A 26,593-nucleotide genomic window follows, 5' to 3' on the forward strand; every position below is an offset into this window, starting at 1 on the left:
TTCCAAAGAGAGCCAGAGAGAGGCAAAGAACCTGGTAAAAGTCAACAAGGTCAGGTTAAGGTCAAGCTTTGGGTCAACCTGACTTTCAGACTGAAACGGTAAACTACTGACTGAGTTTAGCCCTTTTCTGCAGCAGGGATAGAACAGATCCTGACAAATCCTATATCATCTTAGTGAGGTGCAGCATACTTTGGTCATTGCCTACAGAGAATTTATTTTACTTTCTGACTCACAGTGGAACTATCTTTTGTTCCTATTTTATTTCTAAAGTTTTTATTCCACAACTTGCAGTGCATTCCAGGTGATGTTCACTCTATATTTTGCTACAGTCCTGGGACCATATTGCTTACCACAAGACATAAATAATGACAGTTTTAACTTGAACTTAATTACATGTGTTGTAGAGCTCTGTAAGGTGTTGAAATGATACTGAAAATACAAATTCCAAACTTCAGAGAGGAGTGACCCACATACACGTTGAAGTTTTAAGTACTTCAAGGTACATCAAATTCTAGAGCTAAAGATCTTGAGCTTTGAAAAGCGGGGAAGCCTATGAAGTACGTATTTTTCTGTTCGGAGTTATGAACTGCTTATTGAGATGCCTGAGACCTGAAGTCATGAGATGGAGAATTCAAGTATATGCACCACTTCGCTCATCTTGAATAGTAGAGAACCTAGAAGGGAATGGCAGCCTTGTGTTTTGGCAATGATGTCATGACAAGTAGCTCACGGGCACATCATTTTGAGTGTGATCCTCTCGCTGCTTGTCCTAGTGCCAGTTAGGAGGACATTCCAATCACGTAGGGATGTTGCTTGCCCTGCCCTGCCATCAGGATGACATTAAAATTTGGAGCCTGTTGGTCGCTGTGCGCCATGAGTTTTTCCTTGAAATATGTGGACCTACGGGGAGTAATTAATCATAAAAGCTTGGGGATTTCAACTCTATCATCGAAGCAATGAAGCAAGGGAAAGCTGAGCCTAAAAGCCGTGCTGATTACCCGGGGTAACCTGATACAAAATCTATTGTTGCCGAGAGATCCTTAGCCCCCAGTATATCGTGCAATTTTATAACTGCCTGATCTTCTTCTGTGCTGACAATGACCAGTTAGTCCTCATTTTCTCTCTCAACACAGCTGGGTTAGAATTTCATTTGCAGAAGGTATTTAGAGCAATTTAGAGACAAATGTCTCTGGTGTTTGCTCTGCACTTCCCCACCGCAGGCTTCGCTGAACGCTTTTTCGTATCAGGAGCTCCATCTAATCTGTTTAATTTTAATAAATCCCTGACTGGGAGAAGAGGAAGGGTGGGGAGATGGAGGCACAGAGAAACTGTGGCCGGACTAATACTTCTTATGAATTACTTGGCTAATAATTACTAAAGAGCAGGAATGGTTTGGTAGAACTGTTTGTTTGTTCCTGTGTGTTAATTAGCCCTCCTTCCCTCTGTGCTAATTATTTTTTTTTCTAAATTTAACCATAGGAGATAGGAAGGAGTAGGGTCCAGGAGCGCCTGTACCCAGCAGTCACTGGAAACATGTCCATACGGAATGTGGCCTGTGTTCGGTGCTGGCGTGGTGCCTCTGTGGTCTAGCAGATGGAGTCAGTTCTTGAAACACAGATGTTGTGGCTGGTTTAGGCCCGAGTAGATGAGGGACTACAGGGTTTGGTAGGCTGTTCCCCCTATTCTCTGATGTACAGTCCCTGTCATGCCAGTGATAATGTTTATCCCCAGCTGAGGCTGTCTGGTAGAGAGTCCTCGCTGCCAGTTGAAAAAGGTCCTGCAACCCTGACTTGGCTTAAGAAATTTCACTTCTGAGACTACAAAGGTGGTTCTGCCTAGAATTACAATATTTTCTTCTTTTTCTACACGCATCTCCTTCCTCATAAAGGCCAATCAAATTGTATTTCCTTTTAGTATAGGAGCTGGATTTGGTTTAGTACATTTCAGTGAGATGAGAAATGAAAGTTTCTGCAGGATTGTCGGCTGGACTGCATTTGGTGAAACAGTAGTTGTAGAGGCTGAAATCAGGTGTTCCTGGTTCTGTGCGGTTCAGGTGGTGCTGAACTGCTCTCTCTGGCACATGGGGTGACAGTGTTGATGACAGTTGGGTGAGTGAGGGTATCCTGTGAGTGAGGGTATTTGTAAAAGGGCTTTCAAAAGTCAGATGAGATTTCTCTGTTGTCTTAAGCACTTTTAAACTCCCATATACAGAGGCATTAATGAGAAACATGAAGTTATTAGAATCATTTATCATTTTCTTTGAAGCTTACACTGGCATTTTGTGTAATTTATGACATTTCCTCCTTTTTATCATGAACTTCTTCAGATGAAGGGAAAAACAGCTGTTTCCCCTCAGAGTATCTGAAAGAAAAGAAAGAAAAAAAAGATGCTGTTTGTTTTTTGTCCAACTCGCTGATTCTGCTGATGACATGCCACAGAATCAGCGGCGCCTTGGGAGTAATTAGACAGCATGTGGGGCTTAAACCCTTGTGGAAATGTGTCTGTCATTTAACTGTTGTGCCTCAGATGTCCTGCACTGCTCAGTTACCCATCCGGTAACTCGTGTGGCTTGTTAATTTTGTGTGCTCTGAATCTCTTAAGTTCTGGCAAGACAGAGAAAGGGGGTGGAAATGCACTATGCATGGGAAGCACTGTTTTCAGGGTGCTGGGTTTTTGGGGCAGAGAAGGGGAAAACTGTGAGGTTACAGAGTTGTTGTGTCATCTTGGATGAAGAACTGTTTTCTTAGTTGCTTGTTCTCTTCATCTGTAGAATGACTACAGTAATGCCTTTCCAGAGTGGGATTGTGGGAACTCATGAAAACATACGAGGAGCTCAGAAATAATAGTGATGGAAGAACAGAGGTGCATTAGAGCAAGTCAATGTACAATTGTTGAGTTATGTTGGGAAAGTGTCCACTCAGAAGGTTTTCTGCAGTGCATCAATGTTCCAGAAAATTTTCCCAGTGTCAAGATGCCACATTATGGTGATTTCTGAAGAAGTGGAAAAATTATTTAATTCTACATGCCCTTCCCAGTCAGAGCTCAAAGGCACTTGATCCCCTGGAAATAAATGCTGTCAGCCCCAGAATCTCCAGTAGAAAACTGACTTAATTTTCTTCCTCTTTCTGTAGTCTGCATTCTTGGAAGTTGAACCTGTCTTTTCCCCCTTGTCAAAGAAACCCAAGTGAATCACCTTCAGGACCTGAGAGATGGGGGCACAGCCCACTCTTGGAGGGCTTAAGAAAAGCAAATTCTTCAGCAGATTTCAATTTAACCCTCTTTTATTACTCCTTTTTTTTTTTATAATTTAAGTCCATTTCATGAGGCAGTTTGCATGTCCTTGAATGGAATCTCGTTACCATGAAAGCTTTTTTAGCATTGATTTCATAACAGTCTTAATTTAATAGTGCCGTCATTACTGAGAAGCTCTGAGAGTGAGGCCCCAGCTTTCCAGGTCACTGACCTTTTAATTACAAACCTTGTTCTGATGGCCAGGTTATCGACTGGACAGCTCCCAGCTCCTGCCCCCAGCATGAAGATGAAAATAACTGCCTTTCCTCCTCCACTTCCAGAAAAGGGAGGAAAAGAAAAGTAACCTCTTGTGTTTCCAAAATTAATTTTCTCCTTCAGCTTTACTTTGTAATTAATTCTTTAACATGTCTCAGTGAAGCTCTAACAGTTTTTGCAAAGGCTTTTCTTGAGAAGAAAATACAATGCAAGCCAATGGAGTCCAGTGCCAACTCAGCTGGAAAAATAGTGTTAGTAACCTGTGGTGTCAAAATACCTATTTAGGCCAAACTGCTCTGGCTTTCCAAACCTTATTCTTTTCTAGAAAGTACCATGTTTGATACACAAATGTGGGATTAGACCGTAAGTGTTGACTGTTCAGGGAATGCTAGGTGACTTGTCCTTCTCTTCAAACTTCCTGTCAGGATATGGGTTTGAGAGATGGTGAAGAAAAGGAGTAAAGGCTTTATTTCACTGTTGTGCCGGTGTTGGCTTCTCCATAGTGGCTAGTGTGGGTGATGCTGTGGGGGATTTGTGCTGAAGACAGTGTTGGTAGCACAGAGGTGTTTTAGCTATATCTGAGCAGTGCTTACACCTAGAGCCAAGGCCTTTTCCACTTCTCACCCCAACAGTGAGGAGGCTGGAAGTCCCCGAGAGGTTGAGTCAGCTGACCTCAGCTAACCAAGGGAACAGGTATAATCTGTTTTCAGCACAAATCCAAAACATAGCCCCATACTAGCTACTATAAAAGATGGTGCACTATCCCAGCCAGACAATTGCACAACTGATGGTGTGAGTGAGGCTTGTCCTGTTTTGTCCTTGCAGCTCAGGTAACCTGTTCTCTAGCTGTTCACACCAATGCCTGCACAGACCTCATCACTTGCACTTGCAAAACTACAAGCAAGACCTGGAATTCAGATACTAATAGCAAAAATTTATTGCAAGAACATGCTTAGTGTTTTAAGCTTCTACCACAAATCAACACACAGCAAGAGAAAGTTCACGAGCATATGTAGAAGCAGGGAGGTACTTTCTGATTGTTTAGGAATGCATCAGGTGTTCAAGTAGCATAAAGTAACTCTAACTTCTTGTGTAGACTTACAGAAAGGACTGTAGAGGTGGCATGGAAGTCAGCACATTCTGCACTTTCATGAGGCTTTTCATGTCAGGATTTTGGAGCACATTGCACCCATTAACTATGGAAATTTTGCAGCTAGTTGCATGGAGCATGTTGGATGGTGTTTATAGGGTTCTCTATCATTATCAGAATCACGGTTTGATCTAGATCTCATTGTGCTTCCCACTAAAAAGCATCCACCTCTGAGGTAGACGACATCAGCTGTTCAACATCACTTTGTGACTTTTAGGAGAGGAAATGAAGAATACTTTATCTAAGTGATCTTGCAGAGGGAGCTTTAGGGATAGAGAATGTAATTACTGAGTAAAAAATTTACTAAGATTCTTGAAAAGCACCATGGGATATTTAATTACTAAAGATGGTTGGGCCTCTGTTTATGACTGTGCGAGACAGCTAGTGTGCCTTGTAATATTTTGGTAGGTTAAAGAAAAATATGTTCTACACCTGTCATGCAACCAGTTTGTTCTTTGGATGCCTCCCATCCAAGCTTTGGCTCTACACAACCCTGCATAAATGGGGAAATGTGATTGTCTCCCAGAAAGCTTATTAGGGAGCTTGAGAATGAAGAGTGAGAGAATGAAAGCTGTCATTGCCAACAAACTCACACCAGTTCCTATCTAAATCAGCATTAGGGGCAATCACATCCATTTGTGGCACTCTGCTGTGTTTGCCCAGTGCTGCTAATGTTCAACATACAGATTTCCACTCCTGGAGTATCATAATGCAGAGGAATAGATGTGCTTGTGATCCAGAAATTAGTTCCACCTTTCTGTGTTTTGTATTATTCTTTTTTCTTCCTGAAAATGATTGAGAATCACTATCCATCTGCTGAGAAGGAGATGTCTTCCTGTCCTGCCACTCTTTTGCATGCGGGTCTGTCACCTGCAGTTCAGTACCAGCCTATTCATCATGCTGACTCTTTTCCCCCATCAATTTTACCACTGTTTGTGATGTCTGAACTTGTCATGAACTTTACGGATTTTCTTGGCTTCTTTGGTGACAAAGAATGTACAGTAGTGCTAACAAAATGTGGTAAACTGCTCAGCCTTAGGACATCCTGGGAATCAGATATGGTGCTTCTTTGGAGGGTTTTGGGAAGAATGTAGTTGAAGAAACCCTTTACTAGCATTCCTCAAGATTTGAAAGGATGTTTGGAAAAACTAGTCTGTTTACACACGGAGAAATCAGTTTATTGCTTGTCTCTGACTCTTATCCCAGTCACTAGTCGTTTATGAGAGGGCAGAAAACCTGACATCAAGTCAGACATAACTGCTCATGTGATGCAGTGTACAAAAGAAGCCAATCCTTTCTTGGCTTGAGAATTATTGATAAATTGGAACAGACTAGTTTGATGCTTAGGAAGTTGTGCATGCTGCAAAATGCTGTTTGTAAGCTTAATTTTAAGAAATAATTGGAATGTCATGGGTTTAATGATGTCTCTCCACTTGGCTATCTGACAGTAGCTATTTAATGTAAAAGAGCCGTTAAAAATGGCTTTGCAAAATTAACTCCTATTGCTCATTGAGTGTATTTTGAGTCATATCTGCCTTGTTTACTGACAAAGTAATGCTTCCATCCCTGGTAGTACTGAAAAAACAATATGATTACAGCACAGTGAATTGAAGTCTACCTAGAAGATAATGCCAAAATAGTCAATTATATTCCAAGGCCTGAAATCATTAGCCTTAGTGATGGGCAAAAATGACCCAGCCCCTAAGTCTGACTTGTAAATTTAAATATTTATTTATAATGTTTTTGAGTGAAAGTAAATGCCAAGTCCAAGAGAAAGTCACTTCTGTAGTTACAATCTAAGAGCAGGCATGGGAGATCTGAGACATGACTGCTTCCTTGGCTTTGGGTAAATTTCTTATTTGCAGCTTGCCCATCTGTAAAATGGGGTTAATTACCACTTTTGCCGTATTGACTCAGTAAGATTTATGTTAGCTGTGTTCATAAAATTCTCTGATATGCTTGTTTCAGAGTTCTTGGTGCTGCCGTGTGTGATTTTTGAAGGTACTGTAATAAAAGCCACACTTTCAGAGAGATTAGGAGTTTATTCCATCGGCTGTGTATGGGAGGGGAAAGCTGCAAACTTTAGAATGTCAGAATGTCAAGGCTCAGGCAGATTGCGTGCAATCCTAATCCAGCCCTGCAGTTTTGACCTTTGAAGAAAGATTCACCTTGAGATGGTTGAAGAAATCTATGTACGTTTGTATAAAAATATTTCTGTGACAGAAGGAATTTGTTTTTCATGGTCATCCCGACCAGGGTTTCCCCACAGTCTTCCCAGAACAAGTAAATGAATTCAGCTTCTGACCTGCTCTGAGTATGAACCTGGTATTGTAAGTGTAAGGAGACAGCCTTCCATCTTGAGGCTAAAACGAGGAGCGTAGTTGGGGTAATCTGTGGTGTTCTGCTGAAATCCATTTCAGACCTAAAGATACTTTCCTGCCAGGAAAGGTAAAATAAGTTCCTGTATGGGATAATTCTCGAGGATCTCTTAGACAACATTTCTGTTCTGTTTAACATTATGTCTTGGGTCCCCTTGAACATGAAATCCTGCAGTTTGCTTTTCTGCTGCACACTCTTAATTTTAGTCTAGAGTGCAATCATTCTTTTCTTTACTAAGAGGTTTATTTAGTTTTTGGTTCATTCCTTGCTATTCTTTCTCCTGGAGCCTAGTCCAGGTGACTCCACTTCTCCAGGAGAAGAGCAGAGAATTCATTCTCATGAAACCTGAGGCGCTCTGAAGTAAAAGCTGTTGACTTTGTCATACTGTGCAAATGTGCATTGCTTTTAGCAAGACAGTAAAGGGTAAATGGGGTGATCTCTGCTCCTGCGGAGAGGTCAGGTGGTTACATTACACAATCTTCTAGAGCATCTTGCAGCAAATACATGGGTTATATTAAAAGTTGCAATCATATCATTTTTTAAAAGTAAATTGCTGACCTTATGCAGTGGAATCAGCTTTATTGAATTTCGCCAAAAATGCGTTTATAATCCCCCCACCCCTGCATACACATGATATTCATGTCCTTGCTGCCCATGTGGAAATGTCCCTTTTTACGGTGATAAAATTAAATTTGTCTTTGTCTCTGCCTTGCCTCACCTTTTAAGATTCCATCCTTTAGAGACACCAGTGGATATCCATACAAGAGAATGAAGATGGGCAATATCCCTGCATGGCTGGCTAGCTGGTTGTGAGCCAACTACCACGGAACAAATAAATAAGCATTTCACATTTACAGGACAAATAAAGCTGAGGACAGGTATAATATGGGTATTTTTCTAGGAGTGTTGTGGCCTTAGCATAGGTAAGAATTTATTTTGACTTAGAAGTACCTACACATTGCTTCTGGATTTTTTCTAATTGCTATGCCATATGAAATGTAAAATCCACTAAGAGTTGTTGTGTTACTTGTAGTACTGTGTTACATGCCCTTCTTCAATAATAACTAACCATAAAACTCTCTGGGCTTTGGCCACCTACAGCCTCCTTCCTGAATTCACTTGAGAAAAAGGTGTTATGCAGCATGCTCAAGAATTTAACACACCTGTTTCCCATATTTCTATGCCACTTTGCATCGTCAAAGTACTCTACAAATATTAGCTGACTAAGCTTGTGACACCCTTTATGAAATGGCAAGATTATAATATTAATTTAAAGCACTTCAGATTACACTTTTTCTTCATTAGACCTTTATATTCTTGAAACAGTTTGCAAACTCCACATTTTAGTGGGAAACTGAGGAATTTTAGGTGGAGACACTGAAGCACATGTATTAACAGTTAGATCTGAGATAATTCTGACTACCAGCTATAGATCTATACAACCATACTGTGCCATACTGTCAGTGTGATGTACTGTACAGAATTTTCAGTTAAATTACTTAAAGCATTTTCATGTTTATCCACCATTCCAACCCCAGCTGCTTTGAGGGCTGGTGGAAGAAGTTAAGCTGGCTTTATTCAATAAAATCAACTCAAACCATCTAAGTAAACGAAGGGGCAGATTGGCCTCTGCAATGTTAGCCTGGGTCCCTTCTTGCAGTATCCCCCAGTTTGTGTTTTTTATGTAGTGTTTAAAAGACTGTTGCTCAGAGGTACTGAGAAGAATATCAGAATATCATTACTCCTGCTCTTCAAGTAACCAGGAGAATGCAGCTGTTAAACTCAGGATATAAAATGCATGTTTAAAAGATGACTCTTTATGTGTTTAAAAAAGAGAGCGAGAGAGGATTCAAGGGAACCAAAAAATAGCAGGTTCCATTACTGTAATTAAATGGCAGCATTTAACCTATCAGGCCGTTGCGTGTATGTGAGAGACGAGCAGGGAGCTGCATTTGAAATGATCTCTGTCTTCCTTGGGGGATAGAGTAGTTAAATAATTTGTTTGCGAGGTGTGAGTTTAGTGTCGGGTAAAGCAAGTGCTTGTGTGTGTGTCTCGTGAAGCTGGGAGAGCTGAGAATGGCATTTAGCAGTGAAAGCACTGTCAGTAGGAACACAAGCTGCTCTTGCCCATTTGTTGGGTTCTCTGCACGCAGGGCCTCACCTGGTCCCACATATTTAATCATAAAAGGAGAGCTTTTTTCACGCCAGGCCACCTGAGACAGACAGCAGTAGCAGTAAAAGAAAACCAGGGAGGAAACAGAGGAAGAAAGGAATCAGAGTCAGTTTTGTGAGCTCTTTTTCCTGTGGTGACTGTAAGGGGTAAGTTGTTGTATGCGGTCGTTGCACTTGGCACTCAGGAGTCTGGGGGCTGTGGCATCCCTGGGGACCAAGGACGAAGCTGCTGCTCAGGGGTCTGCCCCTTCAGCAGCACATCAGCCGGTCCCTTCCCCTGCACAGAGCTGTGCCTGTGCCTGGCGTGGTTCCTCTGAGACCGTGGGGTGCAGGGCCACGTGGAGGCAGAGGGATCTGCTGAGGGCAGCCTTGGCCCTGCATCACTGAGCTCCACTCTGAGCAGCCCTTTGGGCAGACCTGTGCACTGGTGTCGGTCCACTTTTTGGCATCCCAGAGGGGAGACACAGTCTTGTGCAGTGCTCAGAATCTTCCCATTTCTATTCGCTCCCTCTTTATTTGTACAGTGATTCCTTTGTTTGGGGAATATTTCCTAGCCCAGGAACTCCAAGAGCTATCCTCATACTTAGAACTGCTTCAGATGCTTCCCCTACTGATCTGACTCGTCTTATATTGCAGGAATGTGGCTCTAAGTGTTTTTTAACGTTCGCTCCAGTTTCTGTGTGAATTCTGTATAGCCACTCCCATTTTAATTTTAATTTTTGTGACGCTTTAGAAGACAACAGACAGTGTTAAAAATACAGATATTTCTGTATTTCCTTATTGAATATTCAACCCCAGTGACTGGATTTTGAGGGCAGCACTTGGCTAAAAAGAGACCAGAGTAATGCCCTGTATTTTAGCACCCAATCAAAGCAATGCATGAATTTGAGTCCTTGATGAGAATGAGAAATCTGGAACTATTTCCATAGATGATCTACCAAAAAAAAGGTATAAATACGCTATTTGAATGAATTATTTGTTGCAAATGCCTTATCTTACTCAAGTGCATATAAGGCATGTATAGATTCTCAAACCTGTCAGTCTTTGCACATGATGATTGTGCCAGTCCGAAATGTTTTAGAAAATATGCAATGTAATATTATTTCTCTTTCACAGACGTAGAAACTGAGGCAGATGGAGGTTAAATGGCCTACACAAGGTCAATAGCAAGGCTGGGAATAGAACACAAATGTGTAGAGGCTTTTTATTATACTAATAAGGAAACTCTGGAGGTGTGTTTGGCATGGTAATCGGAACCCCAGAGAACTAGAAGCAGTTAGCATGTTCTGTGCATGTCCCGAGGGAGCAATGATGAAACTCCTTTTCTACCTTACCACTCCAGTTCTCCGTGTGTGGTCACCGTAGTTTTTACACCACTTAACCTCGTTATTTTTAGTATTGTTAGCGTTAGTCGTCCTTTGGGCGTTTAATCCAGGCTCTTTAATTTTCTCCAGAGCCCTGAAGAGGCCCTGTGGAAGCCACAAGGGGAGAAAAAAAAAGCAATAAACAAACCAAAAGATGAAAAATGATCTTTTGAAACGTCTTCTATTTTGTTGACTTGTCCCCTAATGTTTTTTGTCTTTGTTGTTCTTTCATCATGAAGGACCCTGCTTAAATGTCTAATCTTGGTTTCTTAAAAGTTAATTTACTATTGTTTCTTTCTTCCCCACCCAAGATTAACATCCTGTGTGATGACATAGATGGTTGTTGTCTAAATGGATGTGATGTAACCAACAAAATTGTGTAGGGTGGGTGGAGAAATATTTGTATACTTGTGTTAAAAATTACAAAGTAGGTTTGTCTTTTAAACAGAAGGTATTTCAACACTGTTACTGGCAGCATTAGCCTTTAATTTTACAGGTGGCTCCCTTTCTAGTAACATTCAGCAAATATTTTAATGGCATGTAAAAAATTTCTCAAAAACAGAATAACGAGGAGCAAGGGTGATTTATAATCTGTAATGAATTCTTGCTGACATTGTCTTTTTATAGTAGTGTAGTAGCATCTCTGTCTTTCTGGGGGAAGTGCAAACCAAATTTACCTGAAACATTTGTACCATAATAATCAAATATGTAGCATTTAGATGTAATTTTCTTAATTCAGCTTATCTTCTTAGTGTGATGTTACCTGCCTCACAGGTCTCTAACACTAATTCCACTTTATAGAAATTGAGTTAGAGGAGCCAAGATGCTCTATAAGGTTGTAAGAAAATACCTGTCAGAAAAAGGCATGTGCTCATGGCTCCTCACCCACTGTTGGTCTCTTTACATTTCTGTATCTTTTTCCATATACATTTCCATGCATTTTTACATTTTCTTAAAATGTGCAGCTGTAGCTACGAGTTCTCCGTGCTCCCCATAGCAGCTTCCTGACAGAGGGAGTGTCCAGTGTGCCCTGTCACACTGTGTGTTCACTGCTTCATTGTGTGTTCTTCAAACACTCAAACTTCATTTCCAGACACTTAATATGATTTTTCTTGTGATAAGTCTGTACAAATGTGTTTGTTTTGTTCCTTTCTAGAGTTTAAAGTAAAAGAGGAATTAAATAGCATTGAGGCAAGTTGCTCTTCACACTGCAGTTCATCTTTGTCTGCAGAAGCTGCTCTGTGACTGGTTTTGTCTAAGGCAGTGAATAGCCAGGTGCTCTTGTTAGTGTTTTTGGGGCAATCAGTAATTCCAGAGTAATGCAAGGAAACAGAAATGGTGCATCAGGACAGATTTCCCCATTGTTATATATAAAACAAAGGCATCTTTCAGATGTCCTGAAAAATCTGGTTAAAAAATTTCATATAATGGCTTGAAACTGTTGTTCTTTTACATGTTTCCTTTCTTTTGAATGCCGATTTAGGCAGAAAGAGTGGCAGGTTCTAGAATTGCAAGCCAGAGTCCAGTAATCCCAGATCAGCAGTGACTGATCCAGGGTTCCATGTAAGGGCCGGGCATCAAGATCAGACCTGATACAGTCTGTGTTCACCCCCATAGCACTGGGGATGCTTCACTGCTGTAACAAAGGAGTTGGAGTTACAAATGTCTGCTTGACTGCAAATCCCCCCTGGCCAGCTCCTTCTGGATCAGCACTGGAATTCTTGTGACATGCTGGTTCAAGTTGTTGGAAATACAATTTAAAATTGGTGTTCTGAAGGTAAATCAAAACCAACCCTCCTGTATTGCCGGTGTTTTACCTTACTCGAATTTAGGACCACCTCTGGCTTTCTATTTAGAAGCTCCTAAAGATAATATCACAGATCAAAGAGTAGCCAAAGGCTAATAATTTTGTTATTATTGCTCAACAAGCTGCTTAACAAAATATATTTTGTTCACACAAGATAAATGGACCTGGAGCACAAATGTTTTCTGTCACTGCTGCTATTAAAATATGTGGTAAGCTTTATAAGCTATGGTGGTGCATGGGTTTCTTAAGGGCCATGTATCCAACTGGGCTGCTTTTGGAAATGAACACGTAGAACAAATTAATATTCTTTCACCCTTACAGAATGTTTCGTGTTGTAGTTCCCAATTTAATAGGAAATTGCATAGGTCTGATGTGTACTCTGGGCAAGTTACTTCATTTTATGTGCAGGGTTTTTCTTTGCAGCCTGTCCTTCCTTCACACTGCTTGTTGGACGCTTTGGGTCTGACTGCCTTCTCCGGTGTGCACAGCTCCTGGCACCATACCTGCCCAGTGAATGCCTTTTGGGATCTCTGAGGAGTATTACGATACAAATAATGAGGATCGGGAACCATCACTGTGAGACTTGTTTCTCCACAGGAATAGCAGCAGGAATTTACAGGTCACGGGTTGGATGTGCTTGGAAATGTACCCGTTTAGTGTACCTAATACTTGTTTTCTCTGAATGCCTGGTCTTATTTCTAAGGAGCTGTCCGTTGTGGTAACGAGTCATGACAGCACTATAGTTACTGGAGTAGTGTCTCTTCCATTAGCTGCATTTTTTGCTCTCTAAGGACTTCTTTTAAACATATGTCAGAGCCCTGGTTATGTCCTATTCTTGATAAGCTACCTTGGAATCCCTTGCATAGTCTTCAAAGTCTTCAAACCCCGAGTAGATACTAATTTGAAATAATTTCAAATATGCAGAGGTTTTTGTTCTTATGTAGTGTTCACATCATGAACTGGCTGAACGTTTGTCCTGTGTTCCTGTGTGGCAACACTGGCTTCCAGGTTAGTCACACGTGTTGTGTGTCCAGCTCTAGCCATGCAGCAGGCAAGTGGACATAATCTACCAGTGTCCACTCAAAGGAGGCTCTCCATCAGGTACTCTGCTTATCCTTGTGTGATAATAGAAAGGAAAAGCTGGAGGCAAGAGACCTAAAAATAAAAATAACACCATCACAGATGATGAGAAAATAGAATCTCCTTCCATTTTTAGTAGATTTTTATTTATGTTACAGAAAGACTTGTTTCTTCTGTCTTTTTTGCTGACCATGGTGTTCTGAGAATGATGCTGTAATAGACAGGTCTTCAGAAGAAGGTACCCAAGTTTGAATTTATTCTGTGTTTTTGCATATACTTGTTTGTGTAGGAATGTAAATGGACTTTGTAACAAAACTTCTGATTCTGTAATTCAGGTTGGTGAGGACTTCTGGACCTGTCTTGCTTGATTTAGAGTCATGTTGCTATCTCCTTTTTTTTTTTTTCTCTATTTTGGACTATTTGTGGAGCAAAAATTATACCTGTTGAATTATGCTGTCTGCTGCCTGAAGATTTGTTGTAGATTAATTCAAGAAAGAGGTGTCCAAATCCTGTTGAGGCTGTGATAGCACTCCATCTGCTGGGACTTTGGCATTGCAGAATCCTGAGCATGAGTCCTATTTTCATCCTGCATGTTGTTCCTTGAATTCTCCTCTTAGTGCCTTGACCCCTCAAATGTATAGCTTAGTACTGGGAATTTTACTAAAAGTTTCTTTCTTTCTTTCTTTCTTTCTTTCTTTCTTTCTTTCTTTCTTTCTTTCTTTCTTTCTTTCTTTCTTTCTTTCTTTCTTTCTTTCTCTCTCTCTCTCTCTCTTTCTCTCTTTCTCTCTTTCTCTCTTTCTCTCTTTCTCTCTTTCTCTCTCTCTTTCTCTCTTTCTCTCTTTCTTTCTCTCTTTCTCTCTTTCTTTCTCTCTTTCTTTCTCTCTTTCTTTCTCTCTTTCTCTTTATTTCTCTCTTTCTCTCTTTCTTTCTTTCTTTCTTTCTTTCTTTCTTTCTCTCTCTCTTTCTTTTCTTTTCTTTTCTTTTCTTTTCTTTTCTTTTCTTTTCTTTTCTTTTCTTTTCTTTTCTTTTCTTTTCTTTTCTTTTCTTTTCTTTTCTTTTCTTTTCTTTTCTTTTCTTTTCTTTTCTTTTCTTTTCTTTTCTTTTCTCTTTTTTCTTTCTCTTTTCTGGAAGAGACATAATATACTTGATATAAGTAAGGAGCTTACTTTACATTAGAAGAGGAAGACCTGACCTCTCTTGCTGCAAGTGAAACTGTATTTTCCCTGCCTTGAAACTACCAGTGAAATGCATTTTGGACTGACTTATAATGCTGTGATTTATGCTGTGGTATGCTTTGTGATATTACAATGTCCTTTTGCCTTTGTGTTTGATTTTTTTCCCCTCTGATAAATTTTGCTGGGTATTTACCCAAAATGCCCATAGGACAGTGAGGCATTCTCCCTACTGTTTGCTGCCTCAGACAAGGAATCCCATGGTTTTTTTCCCCTCCAATTAACCTCACTGCAATTTCTTTTTTTTTCCCCTCCTTGTTTTGAAATAATAGTAACATGGGAGATATTTTTAAATAGAAAACTGGAAGAAAATATGTTTCTTATTCATACAAATGTGAATGAGTGACCAGAAGCACCTTTTTCATTTTCCATTTTGAACTTCTCATTTATATAAAACTGAGAAGAAAAGTTGTAGTACTTGTTCTGTTTCTTCCATTCCGAGACATGCTAAGCAAGTCACTTGTCCTTCTTTATTCAGAGTGAAAATACTTTGATCCAGTTTTCTGAAGACAATACCCATTTCATAAGAATATTTAATCAGTAGAAAATAGAGAGGATTTAGTTTGTTTGTTTAGTATTTAACCAAGTGAATAAGGCAGATTAGGGGAAGGGGGGACACTGGACCCATAAACAAGGTGATATATAATATTTTTTTTCGTTCTCCTTTTAAATAAATACCGATCAGCTTTATGTTCAGAGACAATAGGAGCCGTTGGCTTAAATTTGCAGTTTACTGTATTTATGGCTGTAATATCAAGGTGCTGCCGTCGTAATTTCATGCCCCAATGAGAAGAGCAAGGTCGAAGCAAATGCTTCCATCGGCATCTGCTAACACACTAACTCATAAACAAGGCCCGGCTGGATCAGGTGGCACGGAATAATACAGGCTAATGAAATACAGCACAGCTTTCCATTACTGTTAGTTTTTACAGTGTCGTCATTACGTGTAATTTATGTTTAAAAAATTCAATTTTATACAAGGCTCTGGGAAATAGGGGTCTGCAGGTCACCCGACGACTTTTAACGGCTCTGAGAGTCCTTATTGCACTCTACTGTTCCAACAAAATGTTAATAATAAATAATAATAAAAAAAATCCTCTTTTACTTTTTCTCTGGTTTGCATATCTTGCTCTGTCTTTTTAATTACAAGTGGCTAAGGAGAGTTTGGGGCTCTAGATGATGTCAGGAGTTATCCCCTTTGCTGGTGCTCCCAGAGGGGGGTTACTATCTGCTTGCTTTTCTTTTGTCTGTCTATCAATCACCCGGGATCCTGTAAATGGAGTAAACACAGCTGAGGAGAGGGAGATACTTAACAACCTCTCTCCCAAACCCTCACCCTCTGACATTGCCCTCCTCTCCTCCATTACACTTCATTTTATTATAGACTCCAAAAAGCTTAGCTAGGAAGAGAAACTGCTGCATTTATTTATTTATTTATTTATACTTGTTATGCCAAAATACTTTTTATTTTAACCTTTTCATTCCTGGCTGACTCACTGTGTAATTCCTAGCATTGTTCTGTTAGTCTGATTTTCCTTCCTTATTTTAGTGCTGTGCAGATGAGGTTAGAGCACCTTATCAGTTCTGATTGCTGCTTAGTCACCCTGATGGGTTAAAGTGTATCATGTTTCTGAAAGATTGCACTTGCATAATTAACAGTCTCATAGATGAATAGAGCTGTATGAATTCAAAGCCCTTTCAGCAACTTTTCAAATTACTTTTATTTCTGCATTTCTCAGCCTGACAGTTGAGACCAGTCCATGTTCCTTTGATGTGTGGGTTCCTTTACTAAAGTTTCAGCTGGAAGTGCAGTAGCAGGATTACATTCAAATGCAGCGTCTCATTGTAAATTAAGGGGAAGAAATCAGAGTGATGTTTCCGAAACCTTAGGTTTTGTTCAGATATTGGGTTGGGCTCAACCTCGTGAATGACCATGTGTGGAAGAAAATGGATCAGGAGACTTTGCCTTTTTGACCTTTTTGAAATACATTCAGCTGAGCACAGAGTCGGACGTAGGAGACAGATTTGATAGCAGTCACCCAGCACTGCATGTAACTGACTGAACAGGTGGAATCATTAGTCTGGATCAGATCCCAGAAGGATTTTATGATGATTCCTTTAAAATGTGGCCATACTCTTTCTGAGCAGAGTTGACTCAGTGGCTTCCAGGAACAGAAGTGTAATGTCATTTCAGGGTGCCGACCAGCAGATCTTCCTTTTAGTCATGTGATACCAGGCACTAACTTCAGGTGGTCACAGTTTGTTGTAGCTACACAAGTTGTCCTGTCCTACTTTGTTTTCACCTTAATAGAAAGTCTGTGGGAAAAAGCCAGCAGCTGCCACCCCCTGCCCCACACCCTCTCCTGCCCTTTGTCCCTGCTGAAGGGTGGGTGGGGGGTTGCTTCAGGGTGGTCTCCTAGGGCGGAAGTAAAGCTGCCTTTGGAAACCCACAAAGAAAGTGATTTTTTCCCACCACCTTTCCTTATTATGGCAGAATTCTTCATTTCACCTAAACAGAAATGTCTCCCCAAAACTGATGTAGCCTTCAGGTTGTGAAAATCTTGTGTGAATTACTGGACTGAGCAATGTAAGGAGGAATATAACGAAGAAAAATATATTTTCAGTGCCTGGGACGGGAAGAGGGTTGTCACTAATATGCCAGAGCCTGCATCAGAAGAAGAAAAAGCAGTGCCTCATCTAGTTAAGCTCATGGAAGGGTTTTACATTGCAATTATTGCTACTGTGTTTTGACAGAAAAGAGGTAAAACATCTCCTGGGTTTTATTTTCTATCTGCCAGAGGTTCAGCTCTGACCTTGGAGCACTTCTCATGTCTGTGTATCTCACCTCTTCCTCATCTGTGAAATATGGGTAACAGTACTGTAAGTACTCCTCTACTTCAGAGTGATCATAAGAGGAACAGTATTTTGATGTACATGAGGTCGTTATATAGTAAGAGATATTAAAAAAGGACATAAACAGACAGTCAAGTCTTAAAAGTTCTTGTACCAAAGAGGTCTTTATACAACACCCGAGGTGCAGGCACTAAGAGATGCTTTTGACAACCCATTTCATTCTCTGACTTGCTCTGTTTCTGTGTTTGACTACAATTTACAGAGGCTGAGTGATGCCTGCAAATTGAGTGGCAGCAGCGACAATCAAAAAAGAGGGTCAGCAAGAGCCTTTGAGTGCAAAACAATCGTGGGTGCTGGATTATTCAAATCAACACCCTGAAGCCTGAAAAGGAATTTTTAAAACTTTGTGAAAATTATGACTAATTCTTTGCAATGGCTGTGGTGCTGTAGGGGAATGAGACGGATGGCTGGGGGAAGGGAGCAGGTTTGCATTCTGTGGGGCTCTGAAGACGGTTTCCGTGCATCCTTCTCCTCAGCTCAGTCCTTGCTCAGTACCCTCTGCGGTTAGATTATTCCTTGCAGATAGCAATCAACTGGAAGGAAGTGTGTGTCTAATTTGCATGAGATTATTTAAAACAAAAAAAAGGTCTGCATTAGTCAGGGTGATGGTAAACAACGCAAAGAGATGCCTTTTATAATATAGCCGTGGCTCAGCTTTCAAAGCCAAATATAATTCACTTACAATTGGCAGTTTCCTTTATTGTTCCTTTTAACCTTTTGCATTCTGCATGGACTTGATCTTACTGCAGCCGCAGAACAACGGAAATGTTTGTTTTCCAGAGTGTTGGAAAGTGGATTTAGAGCAATTCCACTGTTTAACTGAGGTGATTTTCTTGAGATACCTGTTTGAGACCTGTACTAGACACAAAGCCCCAGTTTTTGTGACACTGCTTTTGCATCCAAGGGCAGTGGTATTATTTTTGGGTTACCAATTTCCTGCTGGATTAGAACAGTGAATGAACATGGATATTTTTTCATGTAGTGCAGTGATAAAATAAAGCAAGATGAGATATTGGAACAGAAGACACTTAGATCTGGTTTAGAAATTCACACTTTGGTATGTAATTAATATATCCAAATTGAATAATTTGGGCATGGAAAATTCATACTGTGTGCATATATATGTGGTGAATTTGAAAAAAAAAAATCATTCCAAAGGGAAATGTGATGAAGTTAGCTATAATTGCCTGAGGAGAGCCTTAGAATATCTTGTCCATTTTTGTTACTGTGTGTGAGAAATGACCAGCATGAAGACAGGTATATTTCTGAGTGCAGAGATGACTTGTCATTACTGAGTGTCCACCGTGCAGACTTAATCCATACATATGCTTAAGGAATCAGCTCCAGGACTCCCTTGATCTTGAGGCCAAGATCACAATGCCTTAAAAGCATCTCGTCCAGATGAAAGAAGAGGTTTTCCAGGCAATCCCAGTCTTCTCCTCTGATAATTAAGAAGGGAGGTAGTCGTGATGTTCTTTTGTTTATTGCCACTAGTACCGTGGCCAAGACCACTTGACAAGGCAGCAGAGTAGTCCAGGAAGTAGTAACAATTCTAATTTGCACTACTCAAACCAGGAATTGCAATGTGAAAGGCTCCCTATCAATCTATCGTTCACATCAAGCTTCTTCTTCACAGCACAGCAGGGTTTAAATGGAAACAGTGATACTTCTCCCTAGTTGGCAAGATCAGAATAATCCTAGAGGTGCATTTTATTTGCAAAAGATTTTAGCTTCTTTCTCAAACAGGATGAAAATATGGTATGTTTATGAAACAACTGACATTGTTTTCTGCCCTTTTTGCAGAACGAAGATCCTCCATTACTTCTGATGTTTCTAAGTGTTAAATATTATCAGATTTGCATGGAAATAGAACAAAATGCCACATTTGCAGCCAGCAACTAATGTTGTCTCCATCTTTATGAAATTCAGTAGTTGCTGGTGATCTGCAGTGTTGGCATCTGTTTATGGGTTCTACACGGGATAATTAGTAGCTGGTTAAAGCAGTTTCTTTCTGATTGGACTTTGCTTTTTAACGTGGATTAGACACTGTAAATACTGTTTTCGTGAGTTGAGCAATATGCTGAGTTGTGTTTATCTGCCTTTTATTACTCTCACTGCAAGTCTTGTTCCATATTGTTTTGTGTGGTTTTGGTTCCTTACTGTTTGAGCCATGCATCAAATACAAGTCACAGGGTGATTCTGTCAGATTGCAGGACCCAAGATCAGGAACTTTCCATTTCTGACACTGTTTCTTACACTGACAGTATTTTGTTGTTAGAGAAGTCACTGAACTTCTCTGAAGTGCTTGGTGGAGTAGATGAATAGTGTCTCACAGGAACTCACAGCTTCTCACATGCTCACAGGAATAGAGGGAAGATCTGTTAATAGTTATAAAGCCTTCTGAATACCACAAGCACTGTGTTAGTGCTTATGATATTAAATAACAGTTCTGAGACAGACTTGTGTGTTTATTTCTGGAAATATTGTTTGTGCTACTGATTATTCTGTCTAGACCCCCCAGTATGCAGTGAAGTAAAAGATCCTGAAAAAATTTCTTGCAACTTAGCTAATATGTCCAGTGGCCTGACCATTTTCTATATTGCATCTCTCTGTAACATTAAAAAGCTAGGTTTCTAAAGTATTAAGTACAGGAATTTCATCCATCAGCAGTGCTTTATGGATCTCAAGTGGGGGTGATGGAGAGAAAGTATTCCCCCATTTTTTTCCCAATGCTAGCCTGTTCATACCATTTTCCTCACTGTGCTCCGTCCGTTCAAGAATCATGGGAGAATTAAGGGGTCTGCCTCTTATCTTCTAAATCTCCTTCCTTAAATCCATATTCTCACTTCCCTCTTTCTCAGCTTTTTTGCATGCCCTGGATGGATGGTGAAAGGTCCCGAATCGCTCCACGTGTTCCTCGTAGCAGGGACACTGGGTTTTTATGTGCTTCTGTGCAGGAGAGTAAATGACACGCAGCTGTCCAGCTCCCACTTCATGATTGCCACCTGAGTACTAAATTCCTTTTCTAGAGGATGTTTTCTCTTGTTGGAAAAAATAATCCAGCTGTGCTTCCTTCTTCAGAGATGCTGGTCATTGTGAATCCTTTAGCTGCTTTTCTTTCCCCCCTTGTTAGCCAAATAGTTTCCATATGTTGTGGCCAATTACAGATGGTCATCCTGGCATTTCCTGATGGCAGGAGTCACTGCAACAACATGTACCATGTGTGCAGTGTTCCTCCAGCTCTGTGTGAAATGAAAACCAGGCTGCCCTGGGGCAATCCAGTCATGCACCAATGGGCCGGGGCAATGCTCAGCTGAAAGTTGGGCTTGGCCTTGTTTTGATCTGTTTTGTTATAGTTTTATTTCCTCCTTACATTCTGTGTCCCATTCATACTAATCACAGTCAGTCCTGATTTTTTTTCTTTTTATTTCTGCATTTGTCATAAAATAAAGCAAATTATTCCCGTCTTTGGAAACGATCTAGACTAATTAGTCGTCTAACCCAATAATTAGTTTTTTGTTTCCCTGTCTGTTTTCATGCATTATTGTTAGTTTTTTCCCCTCTTTTTTTTTTTACACCATTACAGATTAAAATGAGCCACATTTGCAGTTGATGGTATCTTTTTTTCGGGGGAAGAATGGAGAATTGCAATAGAAAGCTACTTCAAAAGCAGCAATAAACTCAAGGATAAATTAAGGAAATTGAATGAGCCACATTTGGAAGCAGCGTTGAGGCTAATATTCTGTCGCTTAAGGTTAAATTGCAACAGAGGAAGAGAGAGGGAGACATTCCAGTGAATCCAGAATTGGGGAGGCATTACTGCTCAAGTCAGTGCCAAAATTCTTTGCAGCTTGAAAGGGTTCTGCCTGGCTTGAGAATTTAATTATGTGTGCATAAAGTGGGTAAAGGTGCTAAACTGATTTCATTTCCTCTGCTCCCCCAGGCCTGACAGATGAAGAAATCGACCTGGCTTTCCAGCAGTCGGGCACGAGCGCGGAGGAGCCACAGTCCCCAGGTCCTTCCTCACTCCCGGTGCCAGCTCAGCCTCCTCACCCCGTGGTGTATAGTGAGTGCCACTTTGAAAAATACCTGCTCCCAGTTGCTTTCTGCTGTGATTCCTGCAGCCATTCACAGATTTGTGTGCCACATCCTGGATTTCAGTTCAGCTGATGGCATACGTTTTGTCAGATTCAGACGCCAAATGTTACTTTGAATGCACTTGGTGGTTGTTGATGCCTGTGACAAGATCATGTTGCACAAGGAAAATGAGATACAAATGATCACTGTCTACAAACAAATATCATCCATACCAGCCTGTGACACCTCTTGACCTGAAGGTGGAAAGTCAATGCAAATTAGATTCTGACACACTGTAAGGGTGTCAGAAAAGCACTTTGTCAACGTGGGACTCAGTCTCCCCTTCTAAAACTTGGAAAACTTTTCTCTCTGATCTTAAATAATCTGAGGTGACAGCAGAAATTCAGTGTAGACTATGTGGATATGATTGTATGATTTTTGTGTACAAAATGCACTCTCAAAGAAATTGTAGAGTCCCAACATAATCTGTGTAGACTCAAAATTTACATATATATTTGCATTTTAAAACAAACCTCGCAAAAAAGTATCTAAGCTCCAAACAATAAAAACCAAAGTACACACCATTAAAAATCCATCAAAAGAAGCTGTTCAGCTCACATGTGTGTCTGGTAGTTTGAAAATCACTTCACTTACCTGCCAAGTATAAAGAATAGGATTTTGTTGCTGCTCTTAAACAGCTCTATGGCAGATATTGACTGATGTAACACTCCACTTAGAGCTGTGTTTATTGGTTTATGGCACAGGTTTGCTATTGCTGGAGACAGTACTAGGCTTACTTTTTGAGATTTTAGCTGCTCTGATTTGGCACAGTTTGAGAGGAAAAACGTTTGTGATAATAGTGGGCTCAGAACTGGAATATTTATGGCTGTTGTATTGTGTGTGCTGGTGAACTCTAGGGCTGAATTCTGCCTCCTGAGCTAATTCTTGTCTGCTGTAGCCCACAGAAAATGCCAGGAAAGCAAAATCTGCTGTCTGGCTGTAGAAGCAGGGCCAGGTCCCTCTTGGTGCTGTCCATTGCTCATTCCGATAACTCTTACCACAGCCTAGTACTGGAAGAGTTAATCTTCCCTTATTGCAGTGTTCCACTAGCATGAGTAGAGCAGGGAAGAAGCATGCAGTTCAGCCTGGGAAACACCGTCATCACTGTTAACCCTGGCAGCTTTATCACTCTTTGGTTGTTTTCCTTTTTCTATTTTGGGTTTCCCCAAAGCAGCAGCTCCCATTTTCTTCTTGCTAGGTAGGAATCTTAACAACAATTTCTACATCAGAGTGTTCCCAGTAACAGCTTGAAAGAGAATTTTGAAAGTATGATTCTGTAATGCTTGGAAATCAAAGGTGACTAAAAATACCACCAAATAAAAGCCTTCACGGTGGTTCTAATTGTAAACTTGTGCTGTAGCTTTGTGATCTGGTTGGTGCTTTTGAAATAATTTGAACCCAAATCTTTTCCCTGTGAGGCAGTCCTTTTCGGCAGCCCCCAGAACTGGAGAAGGGGGGGACAATGAATTCATTAGATATTGTTCCTTCCCACTCTAGCCATTTGTAGTAGACCTACAATTTAAGCTTAACCTCTAATGGATGCATAAAAAGAATAAATAGCTGGACATACATGGTATTTCTTTCACCAAAATACTTGTTTTGATTAGTTCTCATCTGTGCCCTATTCTAGTTCTTGACTGGTGTAGTCTTGGTGGGTGTTAATGATGGATCCGTCTTTGTTGTCCTCCTGTTAAGTGCTTTCCATGGTATCAGAGCTGCAAAAGGAATATGTGAATTTTTCTAGGCCTGATGGATGAGACTCTGCAGTGGCTCAGTGCTCCTTCAAGGTGTGTCGTTTGCTGTAGGTTATTTCATCAGTTGGATGCTAATCCTGTAATGAATACTTCTGAATTGGTCCAAATCTGCTTCAGGACAGTTTTTTCTGTGATAGTTTACTAAGCCACTTTATCTTTCACAGTCTCGTCAGGGGTTGCCATGTACAGAGGAAGATAGATACTACTTTTTCTGTCTATCTGTTATGCTTATCATCTCACAGAGTGTTTGTGACACTGAGCTGGAATGCTGCTAGATTAGAAGTTTGAAAGAATATCTAAATGACTACGGAGACAGAGAGGCTGCTCAGTGTGTACACTGACTTGGCAATGGGAACAACTCATGTTGAAGAGCTTATATTGAAAAAGACTGCAAGCTCTATTTGCCTTCCCCAAAGCAGACACTGAGTTTCATGTGAAGCAACATCTGATCCGCTAGAGTTTAGGTCTTCAAGGCTGTGAACCACTTTGTGTTTGATATCTTTGGTTCTTTTTAAGGTTTTTTTTTTTTTTTGAGTAGTTCTGACACCTCTACACAAAAAGCAAAATAAGGAGGGTTTTGTGCTGAAAACAGAGGCTTGTGTTTTAAGAAATCTAATTTCTCTCTGCACCCTCTTCCCACAAGGTGTTGCTGCTTCATGTTTAAAAATTACATTGGAACTGTGGGTTACAAGTACAGAAGTTCAGGATGGTTCAGAACCTTCTCAGGCATTTCTTCAGCAGGGATGAAGCAAGAGCTAAGCTGATGATGTTGCCAGTAATGCAAGTGTGAGATGCCCACTCCTGTGAGTCACAGCAATAAATCCTGGGTACCCCTTTTGAATTTGCTTCCTTGATCTCCTGCTGTTGCCACCACTGTTTGTTCTATTTCTTAAATTCCTACCACTTAAATACTTCCTTTTGTACAATTGAACTTAATGTTCTAATGTTTTATTGGAAGTATCTGTACTTTGTATACATACTTCCTAATTCTTGACGAGTTAACGAGAAAAAAAGCGCACTTGTAAGCCCGTCAGATTAGCATAGGTCTTGTATGCTGAACCCCTTCTGGGTTTGGTTGAAGAGAAAGTATAACAGCTTCTTTGGGGAAGAGACAATAATTAAATTTCTAGTATTTTAGGTCAATACCAGGTCTACTACTTCTCCTCTTGCTCTGGAGGAGTAATTCCTTCTCTCCAGTTTGTACTTTTGCCAAGAGGTGTCAAAACTGCTTTAAAAAAAGCTTAAAGAAAGCTTGAATTTGATTAATATAGAGAAACAAGACTTTGCCTGACTGATAATAAAACTGATAAATGACATTTGAATTACTTGTAGCAGTAATTTATTACATAAAATATCTTTTATTTGACATGCGATTAGTTGCTGGAAGCATCACTCAATCTGACTAGTTTAAACATGCTCTAAAATGAACCCCCAGTAAAAAAACAGGGCTGTCTGCTATTGGTGTTATGAAATACACTAATCCAGCAGTGAGGACAAAAATCTGACTTTAAATATTTAAATGATTAATTTGTTGTTTGTGATTTTGGGTTTTTTTACCTTTCTAACCCATATAATTACAAGCAAACTCGGGGGAGTTTCTGAGCAAGGTGTGCAAAGCTGCATGCTTATCATCCAGGTATTGTCTGTGCTGTTCCCCATGGTATTTATGGGCTCTGTTTATGGGGGTTTGTGCAGATTTTACACCTGCTTAAAAATCAGCTCCAGTGACTTTTTTCTTGTCATTTGGATCTTCTTTTCCCATCCTTGTGTCTTCATTATGTGGAAGCCTGTAGAATACAGACTGTTTCCTCTTATAATTAAACTAGAATCCAAACTCTTTTTTTTTTTTTTTTGCCCCAACACCTTTCCATGGATTCACTGTTTTCTTTTGGAAAATCACCTCTTCCAGCATCGGTTTCTACAGTTTTAAATCTGGATACTAGTGAAGCTGACCTTAAGTTGGATGCACAAGGCCTAATTATTTGCTCAGTGACTGCTGGGGAAATTAAATATACTTAGCAAAACCACAGACTTATACCTGGAGAAAACATCTGTGTCCCTTCCATTTGACTTTTGAAGGTCTCTTAGTAGAATGGTTTGTTACTTCTGCAGCCCCTAAAGTAACTGGGCTGTCAGTGCTTTTTCACTTTATCTGATTTTTTTTGTTTTACAAGTGGAGGAATTGAGGATATGCAAACAGTCGGTGTGAGCATGGAGCTTAAAATGGAGAAATTCCTAAGCCTCTCTTCATGCTTTAGATTAGAGAATTGCAGAGAAAAAGAAAGGTTGAGTGAGGAATTTAGGCAGAGCTGTGACATTCGCTGTAACATTGTGAAGTTGCTGTGGTCAGTGCAGAGCCTTTACTGCGTCCCTTGCTTGCTCACTTCTCTCCACCCCCTGCACTATTTTTTTTTTTTTTTTTGTCACAAGACAGATTTCACACATCTCTAAAATGAGTAAAATGGCATTTCAGCTTCTTGTCTTTATAGACTCTCTGAACTTTAGGAAAGATCATTCTGGTCCCTTTTCATTAATAATGAAAACCAGGGGGCAATAAAATGTTCTTAGCTCAAGCATTATAAGGAACGCAGGGAGAGATGAGTGAGGTGAAAGGGCAAAGCAGATGGATTCCTACAGGTGTGTCTCCTTCCTGCTCAGAGGTCAGTGGAGCTGGGAGAGAGTTTGGGACAGCCCATCAAGGACAGCCATGGGCAGGATTCACAGACCCCTGAGGTAATTAACCCTGTACAACAGCAGCTCAGCCTGGAACAAATTGTGTTGTCATAGAAGAGTATTTTTAGTCAGAAGTTCAGGGGAGAGAACTGGACAACCAAGAGACTTCAGATACCACAAGTGACAGTGGGGGCACAGCACAGAGGGGAAAGTGGGAGAGGTGGCTGGGGTTCACAGCAAGATTAGCAAGAGATCATTTTAAATCCTGACATGTACACAGCCAGTTACTGCAGCTTAGCTGACGTGTGTTAACTCATTAAGTTAAAAAGTTATGATAATTTGGTCATGTGCCTAAGCTCCAAAACTGCAACTGCAGCAACCCAAAATAATCCTGGTGACACTATTCACCAGCTCTGACAGAGATG

The 26,593-nt window shown here is 40.4% G+C and overlaps 1 protein-coding gene across 1 annotated transcript in view; it reads left to right on the forward strand.

The window, feature by feature from the left end:
- PEX14 (peroxisomal biogenesis factor 14) overlaps nucleotides 1-26,593 on the forward strand; it is a 69,037-nt gene that overhangs the window by 33,491 nt on the left and 8,953 nt on the right. Inside the window, exon 4 of the mRNA XM_068171588.1 lies at nucleotides 21,548-21,670. Coding sequence (XP_068027689.1) covers nucleotides 21,548-21,670 — 123 coding nt within the window. The remainder of the gene's footprint in view (nucleotides 1-21,547; nucleotides 21,671-26,593) is intronic.

This window comes from Anomalospiza imberbis, chromosome 23 (assembly GCF_031753505.1).
Source record: "Anomalospiza imberbis isolate Cuckoo-Finch-1a 21T00152 chromosome 23, ASM3175350v1, whole genome shotgun sequence".
NCBI classification, from domain to species: Eukaryota; Metazoa; Chordata; class Aves; order Passeriformes; family Viduidae; genus Anomalospiza; species Anomalospiza imberbis.